This window comes from Ceratotherium simum, chromosome 33, assembly GCF_057802395.1.
Source record: "Ceratotherium simum simum isolate JZ-2026a chromosome 33, ASM5780239v1, whole genome shotgun sequence".
Classification (NCBI taxonomy): Eukaryota; Metazoa; Chordata; class Mammalia; order Perissodactyla; family Rhinocerotidae; genus Ceratotherium; species Ceratotherium simum.
This window is the reverse complement of record NC_141932.1, coordinates 10,508,743-10,518,402: the sequence shown is the minus strand read 5'-3', so window position 1 is coordinate 10,518,402 and position 9,660 is coordinate 10,508,743. Positions and strand designations below refer to the sequence as shown.

Genomic DNA, 9,660 nt, shown 5'->3' with positions numbered 1-9,660 from the left:
ATAAATAAATAAATTTAAATTTATAAAAATAGAATTACTGTATGACCGAGCAATTCTGCTTCTAGGCATTTATCCAAAAGAATAAAGAGCAGGGACTCAGAGATATTTGCACACCCATGCGCACAGCACTATTGTTCACAACAGCCAAAAGGTGGAAGCAACCCAAGTGTCCCTCAATGGATGGATGAATAAACACAGTGTGGTGTACCCCTACCATGGAATATTATTTATCCTTAAAAGGAAAGAATTCTGACATATGCAACCACATGGATGAAGCTTGAGGACATTGTGATAAGTGAAATAAACCAGTCACAAAAAAGGCAAATACTATATGATTCCCCTATATGAAGCATCTAAAGTAGTCAAATTCCTAGAGACAGAAAATGGGACAGTGGTTGCTGGGCGCTGGGAGGTGGAGGGAATTGGGAAGTTCAAGTTCCATGGGAATAGAGTTTCAAGTCATGCACTTGAAAAGAGCTGTTATTTGTTTTTGGGGGGGTTTATTTTGACTAGATGTCAAAAAAAAAATCTCATACTTATATTTTAGAAAATGTTAAGTATTCTTCTAGGACACACAGCAAACTCATCGGTGACGGCAGCTCTAAAGCCAGACGGTACTGAGTGTTTGGGGCGGAAGTGACTTCCTTGGGTCGGGAGCATCTCACAGGCGTGGACCAGGTGGGTCATTTCCCTTCTTGCCTCCAACCTCCCCAACACAGAGATACTCACTAAGTGTTTGGAGAATGAATGAGGGAATGAATGAATGGCTGCTTCCTTCACTCACCTAGGATCCCTTCTTTTCCTCTGCTCAGATGCTCACATGACCCTAAAGAATCTTACACTTGACAGGACCCACCACCCGAGCTCTAGATGAGGCTGTGACCCTCCAGGGCCAAGCGGGAACTGACCAGCTCCCTGGTGTAGACACCAGGGCTCAGAAAAGCACCTCAGAGGGGAGGCCCTTAGAGACTCACCATGTCCCACTGCTCAGATGTCCTCAGAGGTCCTGGTCCAGCTCTGGTGGCAGAGGAAGCCCTGAAACGGGGGCAGGAGGTGGGGTCTGCTCCTTGTGCTCCTTTCTAGGCAGGTCTCGATGTATCTGGGCTGTGGGGTGTCCACGCGCTCTGTGCAGAGAGGGACAAGCCTCGACCTGCCATTCCTCTTCTGTGAATGGTCAAAGTCCCTGGCTCCTCCCCAGCTTCCCGTGGGTCTCCTCAAGCCTCCCCTCCCACTTGCCTTCCTCTTCTCTTTTCAGATACAAGACAGAAGCTCAGAACCGTCCATCTCAGAGATGCTGCTGCAGTTGCTGCTGCCCCTGCTGTGGGCAGGTGAGTGGGCTGAGTGGAGAGAGGGTGGGTGGGTCAAGGGCTGCAGTTGACCCTCGTTTCCCCACAGGGTCCCTGGCTCAGGAGGGGAGATTCCGGCTGCGAGTGCAGGAGTCTGTGACAGTGCAGGAGGGCCTGTGTGTCCGTGTGCCCTGCACTGTTGTCTACCCCCGAATCGGTTACACTGACTCTGACCCAGCTCATGGCTACTGGTTCCAAGAAGGGGCAAATCCATACCAGGATGCTCCAGTGGCCACAAACAACCCAGATCATAAAGTGCAAGAGGAGACTCAGGGCCGATTCCACCTCCTCGGGGACCCCTGGACCAATGACTGCTCCCTGGACATCAGAGATGCCAGGAGGAGGGACAATGGGAAATATTTCTTTAGGGTGGAGAGAGGGTCTTTTGCGAGATATAATTACAATGAGAACCTCCTTTCTGTGCATGTGACGGGTAAGGAATAGGGTCAAGGAGAGGACACATGGATGGGTTCTGAAGGCCCCCTGGCTGGGGCCGGGAGGGGCTCCCCTGCTCCTCATCCTGGGAGGGACCCAGTGTGACTCAGGAGGACAGGATGCTGAGGTTGGCTGCAGAGGAGACAACTGGCCTGAGGCAGAGGTTGCTCTTAGGGTCACACTTGGGGTCCCCCCTCCAGGCCTGTGTCTCTCTCTCTCCTCCTCAGCTCTGACACAGACACCTGACGTCCACATCCAGGGGACCCTAGAATCTGGCCACCCCAAGAACATTACCTGTGCAGTGCCATGGGCCTGTGAGAGGGGGACGCCCCCCACCTTCTCCTGGATTGGGGCTGCCCTCACCTCCCTGGGCCCCAAGATTCCCCACTCCTCAGTGCTCACCCTCACCCTGGGGCCCCAGGACCATGGCACCAACCTCACCTGTCGAGTGACATTCCCTGGAGCTGGCGTGAGCACAGAGAGGACTGTCCGGCTCAACGTGTCCTGTGAGTGCCAGGCCAGGACGGCTGGGTCCCTGAGGGCAGTGGGTGTGGGGGAGGGGAAGGCAAGACCTAGGATACTGGGTGCTGGGTCCTACAAGGTGGCTCTGGGGAGGAAGGAAAGAGGGCACCAGGCTCTACCCCCTTCCTATTTCTAAAGATCCTGAGTTAAGGGCCCAACACCCACCTTCCTGCCACTGAAAAGGGAACGATTATGTCTGTCTGTCCAGATGCACCCCAGAACCTGATCATCAGGGTGCTCTGGGGAGAAGGCACAGGTAGGGCACAGCCGCTCCTCCTGGTCTTGGCTGTCACTGGTTCCCAAGAGCTAGTTGTGTCCATCTTTCCCAACTCAGGGTTCAGTGAGTTCAAATTGGGTGCTTGAAATTGGCCAAGATGGGAGTGTTTACACCAAGGAAATTGGCAAATGCTACAAATCAGGACTCTGCCCTCCCCCCACCATGAACAAGCTGGTTGTTAAACATTTACTAGTAAACCACTGGTGGCGTTTATCAATGTTTGCTTTCATGCCTCTGACTTTCTCCACTCTGATATTATTTTAAATCTCCCATAATTTCTTGCAGTGGCCTCATGTGTCAACACTCCCAAGCACACCCATTCACTCAAACCTCACAGAACAATGCATTTTCCCCTGAGCATGGAGGTCATTTCACACCCCAGCTGTAGTTGCACCTCTTGTACCTGCCTCCCGCAAGGTCATTCATCAGCACCATCCTCTAGTCAGCTGCCACCCATTCTCAGGCTCTGTTTAAGCCTCTCCTCCTCCAGGAAGCCCTCCTTGTCCTGAGAGTCTCAATGCACTCAGAGCTCCCTCAGCCCAATTTGTCCCCATCACAAAACATGTCATATTGCTCTTTTGGGTAACTCGCCAACGAGACTGTGATCCCTCAACTACAGCCAAATTAGACAGGTCTTTGTGAACCGTTATTGAAAAACAAAATGGCAAGTCTCATAGAGGCAAAACCGGGATCTGAGTTGGCATAGAGGGCCAAGGTGGGAGGTGCGGGGACCAAGGCGGTTCAGATGAATGCATGTAGGAGGAGCTCTGGGAAGGGCTGCAGTGCCTGCTTCTAGCCCTGTCCCCCGTTGTTGAGTGCAGACAGTACGAGCTCACCAGGCAGTGGAAGAAAAGAAACAGATCTACATGATGAAAGGAAGAGAGAGAGAGAGACAGAGTGCGCTCCTAATGAGGGCCTGGGCTCAGCTTTCTCTCTGTCTTGTCAGGACCTGAAGCTCTGGGCAATGGCTCATCTCTTACAGTCCAGCAGGGCCATTCCCTGCGCCTGGTCTGTGTTGCCGACAGCAACCCTCCTCCCACCATGAGCTGGACCCAGGGGAGCCTGACCCTGACCCCCTCCTCACCCTCAAACCCTGGGGTCCTGGAGCTGCCCCGGGTGGAGCTGGGGCACCATGGGAAATACGTCTGCCGAGCTTGGCACCTGTTGGGCTCTCTGGAAACTGCGCTGAGCCTCTTTGTGACCAGTGAGCGGGACACACCTGGGGAAGGAAACCTGGGTCCTTGAGAGGAGAGAGGGTCCTCTGCTCCTCCTTCTCTCTCCCCACAGACCCCCACAGCTGTTTGGTCCCTCCTGCTCCTAGGATTGGGAGGCAGGGTCTGGGTGGGATACTGGAGACTGTTCTTAGAGACATGGCTGGGGTCGAGATGGAGAGAACACCCAGACCCCACCACCTGGGTCATGAACACCCCTCCTACTGCAGGAGCCACTTATCTATTTCTGTTCCAGATGCTCCACAGAAGCTGACAGTCCATGTCTTCCGGGACAACAGCACAGGTGGGAGAGGCCTGGGTGGAAGTGGGGTCTCAGAAGTCAAGTCAAGGGACTGTGTGGAGGCTGGACAGAATGAAGCTCCATCACTCTCCATCCCCTCTCAGTTCCCCTCAGCCCTCCCCCTTCCTGTCCCCTGACAGGACTCTCTAGGGTCACTGTGAATTCCTAGTTGACCCTTCACTGTCACCTCTGGTTGCTTCCTCTCTCCTGACCTCCTCTCTCCCCTCACTGTCTCATGACATCCTACCCCAGATTCCCTTCCTCTTATCTGACTGTGCCATCTCCATCTCTCTCAAGAGGACTGAGTCCCTACAGCTCGACACCTGCTTCTGACCACCTTCTGCATGACCCTGCAGCTCAGCTCGTCCACCCTGGTGCTTCCAATCTGACCTCTGCCCTAAAGACCCTCACAAATCCCTGTCGGGTCCAGATGGTCCTGAGCATCCTCCCCTCCCCCTTACCAGGCCCCTCCCTCCCAAGTCTCCTGAGTCAATTCCTGGAAGTCACTTCAGACATCTCTGTGTGTCACCAACACTCCCCACGACTCAGTGAGTTTTGCCGAGTCGACTTCCTGAAAATGTCTCAGATCCCTCTCTTCCTCCATCCCCATGGCCGCAGCCCCTCCTCAGGCCTCCGTCCTCATGGACATGAGTGAGACCTGGACAGGACCAACCTCCTCTCTGGACTACCAGCCTCCAGTCCCCACCTGCCAGAATTTGGCCCCCAAAGGGGACTCTACATACCCACATCTGACCCTCTTTCTTCCCTGTTTAGAGCCCTCCCACGGCCCCTGTGGGCCTCAGGGGAGAGGCTGAGGGCATCACCTTGTGGAAGCCTCCAGGTGGTCAGACTACGTGTGTCAGCGCCCTGCATGGCTCACACATCAGGTCCAACTCCTGGGATGTTCTCTCCCATGTCTAGACATGGCCAACTCATCCTCAGATGTCCATTCCCGTCCTGGATCATCCAGTTGCCTCTCTTTCCACCTCTCACCTCATGATCTCCAGCGCTGTCAGCCCTTGCTTGTGCTGCTGTCTCAGAGACACTATTTCCCATTCCTGTGTCTGTGGGAGGACAGAGGGAGAGAGGGCCTCTCAGCCCTGTCCTATGGCTCTCTCTGTCTCCCTAGTCCCAGAGGTCCTGGGCAACGCCACCTCCCTGCCCATCCAGGAGGGCCAGTCCCTGCGCCTGGTCTGTGACACTGATGGCAACTACCCTGCCAGGCTGAGCTGGTCTCGGGGAAGCCTGACCTTGAGCCCCTCTCAGCCCTTGGATCCTGGGGTCCTGGAGCTTCCCCGGGTGGTCTTAGGGGATGGAGGAGAATTCACCTGCCGTGCTCAGAACCCTTGGGGCTCCTACCACGTCTCCGTGAACTTAATTGTGCAGGGTGAGTACAGCAGGACACCTGCGTTCTAGGTGGGGCAGTGAGCAGGTTCAGGTGTGGAGTTTAGGAAACTCACCCCTCCATCCTTCTCTCCCTTTTCCTCCCCCAGGTTTCTCCTGTCACTGCCCCCACATCTCTGGGGAGCAGCAGGGTACCTGGCCTTTAGTCCTCACCCTGCTCAGGGGGGCCCTAATGGGGGCTGGCTTCCTTCTCACCTACGGCCTCACCTGGATCTACTACACCAGGTGAGAAGCCCTTCTCAAGATGTCCTACATTTGGGGACATCTTGGGTAGCTTCACCCATCTTGTTCTCTCCAGTACGCCCTCCATAGAACTGGTCTCTATATGCAGAACTGTGTTTCCCCTACAGGTTTAGAGACTCCCATGGGGAGAGGGCTGCAAGGTGTGACTGAGCCCCTTCCTCCTGGCGGTGCCGAGGTCTGGGATCTAGATCCCTGACAGGTGGATGAGGATCCATCAGGCCACTGTGTCCTGAGACCCTCCCCAGCACAGCTCTGTGGAGCAAGGAGGTGCTGCATGAGGTGGCCCTGCCTTCTGTCCAGAAATGACCCTTCACCTCTGGTGTCCAGGACTCTTCCTGATGGTTCTGCACGAATGGTTGGAGGGCATGTGAGGAGACAGATCGATTTTTAAGTTATTAATTTGAATTACACTTCATTTATAATTGATTGTAAGTTTCACCTTATTATTTTTTCTTCTCTCAAGGACCAAAGTTCTTCCCTGCTTGTATCCTATGTATGAAAATAGAAGTTTCCTATATTTCATCCTATTCTAGTTGCTTACATAGAAGGATAATTCTAGACCCTTTGACTCTCTCCCATGCTCAGATGCAGAAGTCCCCCGTAGTCTTGTAAAATCTGTTTTACTGAGGTATAATTTACATAACATCAAATTAATTCATTGTAAGTGCACAGTTCAATAATTTTTTAGCAAATTTATAGAGTCCTGCAACCTAAAAAGGACCCTTGTGCATGTTTACAATTGATACCCACTCCCTTTACAACTCCAAGAGATCATCAATCTGCTTTTATTCTCTAAAAATTTGTTTTTATGCACATTTCATATACACGGGATCATGTAAAGTCTGTTGTGTCTAATATATTTAATTTAGTATTAGGTTTTTGCAGTTCAACCATGTTGGAGCCCGTGTCAGTAGTGAATTACATTTTATTCTCAATATCATTCCATTGTATGGATAAACACCGCATTGTTTATCCATTCACCAGTTGGTGGACAGTTACGTCATATCTAGTTTGGGCTGTTAGGAACAGTGCTGCTAGTTCCATGTCTGGAAGGGTAACATGAGATGTTCCATGGACTCACTCTTCAGTCAAACAAGCATAGATGGTGAAAATTATTCTTTTTGTAACAACCATTTAAGTTCTCTGGAAATTGTCCTAAGAGCCAGCAACAAATGATAAAACATACATATTCAAGAAAATCTACTAAAACTCAGTAGGAACGTTGAGAGTCTATGGCATTTGAATGACCACGTGCACCCTCCCATTCCTATTCCAGCTCAGCGTGATGGAAAGTCCATTCCGGGTGGGTGGCGCCAAGACCACAAGGCTCCCTCTCCTCCAAGTCCCAAGTTGAGGGCTGTGGTGTCTTCCCAGGAGGGGCAGGCTGCCAGCATTTCTCATTCCTGCCAGAGGAATGTGCAGAAGAGGTGGAATTCCAAACGAGGCAGCTGAGAAGTTGGAGGCTGTTTTCTTCAAGCTGTCCCCCTGTCCATAGGGCAGGAGGTGTCACTCAAGCATGGCATGCTGAGAACACTGGGATTGTTATGGAAGGGCATGACAGATTGTATTTTCTAGGGTGACAGAAATGTTCCATATCTTGATGAGGGTTTCAGCTAGTTGAATATAGGCCAGTCTCACCAAGTGATGTCACTGAGCTCCCACAAGTATCTGCCTTAGTCTGTTCAGGCTGCTATAACAAAGTACTATAGACTAGGGTGCTTACAGACAACAGAAATTTATTCCTCACACTTGTGAAGGTTGTATAGTCCAAGATCAAATCACTGGCAGATTCAGTGTCTGATGAGAGCCCACTTCCTGTTTCATAGACAGCCGTCTTCTCACTGTGTCTTCACGAGGCGGAAGGGGCGAGAGAGCTCACTAGGATCTCTTTCCTAAAGACATTAATCCCATTCATGAGGGCTCTACCCTCGTGACCTAATCAGCTCCTAACAGCCCCACCTCATAATACCTTCACATTGGGGTTAGGGCGTCAACATACTAATGCTGGAGGGGACACAACATTCAGTCCACACCAAAGGCTAACGCTGTAATTGGTAAATAATCAGCAGTCATTCATGTCACCCTGGATAGGGGTGTATTTGGTCATTCTGTAGTTTAGACCATGTTCCTGTTTGTGTCTGTGCTGAGACATGACTGTGGAGTGGTTCTCATCTTGTTCCAGCACAGTCACGGAGTGGGCTTGTCTGGTGTGGTGTCCTGTGAGATTGCTTACGTTCAATAGGAGAACACCAGGGCCTGGCTGTGAGAGCCAGCAGGGGATGCTTTTCTCTTTCTTATAGGAAAAATTTAAAAAGTAATCGAGTTAAAAGGTAGGAGGCCGGAGACGTAAACAAATACCAGATCACAGACAGCCGTGGGTTTTAACACAAAGAGTTGGTATTTTATTTGGAAAATAAATACTTCACGTTGAGCGTCAAAACATACCCCAGGGAGTAGCAATTATATCTGATAATGAAGTGCTGGGCTTGAAAAATTTCTCCTTTACTAGAAATTAGAGTGAATCCCAGCTTACCCTGTAGTAGTATGTCACTCACCTTCTTCCTTTGTAATATGCTATCTTTTTTAAATTATTTTATTGAGATCATAATAGTATATAACATTGTGAAATTTCAGTTGTATGTTATTATTTGTTGGTCACCATATATATATGCCCCTTTACCCCTTATGCCAACCCTCCAAGCCTCTTCCCCTCTGGTAACCACTAATCTGTTCTCTTTATCCATGTATTTGTTTATCTTCCACATATGAGTGAAATCATGCAGTGTTTGTCTTTCTCTGTCTGGCTTATTTCATTTAACCTAATACCCCCAGGTCCATCCACTTTGTTGCAAATGGGATGATTTTGTCTTTGTTTTTAGGGGTGAGTAGTATTTCATTGTATATATATACCACATCTTTATCCATTCATCTGTCAATGGGCACTTGGGTTGCTTCCATGTCTTGGCTATTGTGAATAATGTTGCAATGAACATAGGGGTCCATAAGTCTCTTTGAATTGTTGATTTCAAGTTCCTAGGATAAATACCCGGTAGTGGGATAGCTGTGTTGTATGGTATTTCTGTTTTTAATTTTTTGAGGAATCTCCATACTGTTTTCCATAGAGGCTGCACCAGTTTGCATTCCCACCAGCAGTGTATGAGGGTTCTCTTTTCTCCACATACTCTCTAACATTTGTTGTTTTTTGTCTTGGTAGTTATAGCCATTCTAACAGGTGTAAGGTGATATTTCCTTGTAGTTTTGATTTACATTTCCCTAATCATTAGTGATGTTGAACATCTTTTCATGTGCCTTTTGGCCATCTGTATATCTTCTTTGGAAAAATGTCTGTTCACATCCTCTGCCCATTTATTGATTGGGTTGTTTGTTTTTTTGTTGTTGAGTTGTATGAGTTCTTTATATATTTTAGAGACTAACCCCTTGTCAGATATATGATTTGAAAATATTTCCTCCCCATGGTATGTTTTCTTTTTGTTTTGTTCAGGGTTTCCTTTACCTTGCAGAAGCTCTTTAGTCTGATGAAGACCCATTTGTTTATTTTTTTCTTTTGTTTCCCTTGCCCAAGGAGACATAGTATTTGAAAAGATCCCTCTAAGACCAATGTCAAAGAGTGTACTGCCTATATTTTTTTCTAGGAGTTTTGTGGTTTCACGTCATACCTTCAAGTCTTTAATCCATTTTGAGTTAATTTTTATATATGGCAAAAGATAATGGTCTACTTTCATTCTTTTGCATGTGGCTGTCCAGTTTTTCCAACACTATTTATTGAAGAGACTTTCTTTTCTCCATTGTATGTTCTTAGCCCCTTTGTCGAAGATTAACTGCCAGTAGATGTGTGGTTTCATTTCTGGGCTTTCAATTCTGTTCCATTGATCTGTGTGTCTGTTTTTGTGCCAGTACCGA

At 49.2% G+C, this 9,660-nt stretch overlaps 1 protein-coding gene across 1 annotated transcript; it reads left to right on the top strand.

Moving 5' to 3' along the window:
• Window positions 1–396: 396 nt before the first annotated feature.
• LOC101404789 (sialic acid-binding Ig-like lectin 13) lies at window positions 397–6,118 on the top strand. The gene is made up of 10 exons (XM_087421255.1): window positions 397–678; window positions 1,256–1,328; window positions 1,396–1,779; window positions 2,009–2,287; window positions 2,512–2,559; window positions 3,527–3,784; window positions 4,048–4,095; window positions 5,222–5,479; window positions 5,586–5,721; window positions 5,847–6,118. Exons 2-10 carry the CDS (start codon window positions 1,292–1,294, stop codon window positions 5,887–5,889), a joined length of 1,491 nt encoding a protein of 496 aa, XP_087277381.1. The 5' UTR covers window positions 397–678; window positions 1,256–1,291; the 3' UTR covers window positions 5,890–6,118.
• The last annotated feature ends 3,542 nt before the right edge of the window (window positions 6,119–9,660 follow it).

Bases quoted from the DNA above. Each gene is read 5' to 3' on its own strand.
- LOC101404789 (XM_087421255.1), top strand. From the start codon at position 1,292: ATGCTGCTGCAGTTGCTGCTGCCCCTGCTGTGGGCAG. The intron at 1,329-1,395 runs GTGAGTGGGCTG...GTTTCCCCACAG, and splicing joins GCTGCCCCTGCTGTGGGCAG to GGTCCCTGGCTCAGGAGGGG. The intron at 4,096-5,221 runs GTGGGAGAGGCC...CTGTCTCCCTAG, and splicing joins CTTCCGGGACAACAGCACAG to TCCCAGAGGTCCTGGGCAAC.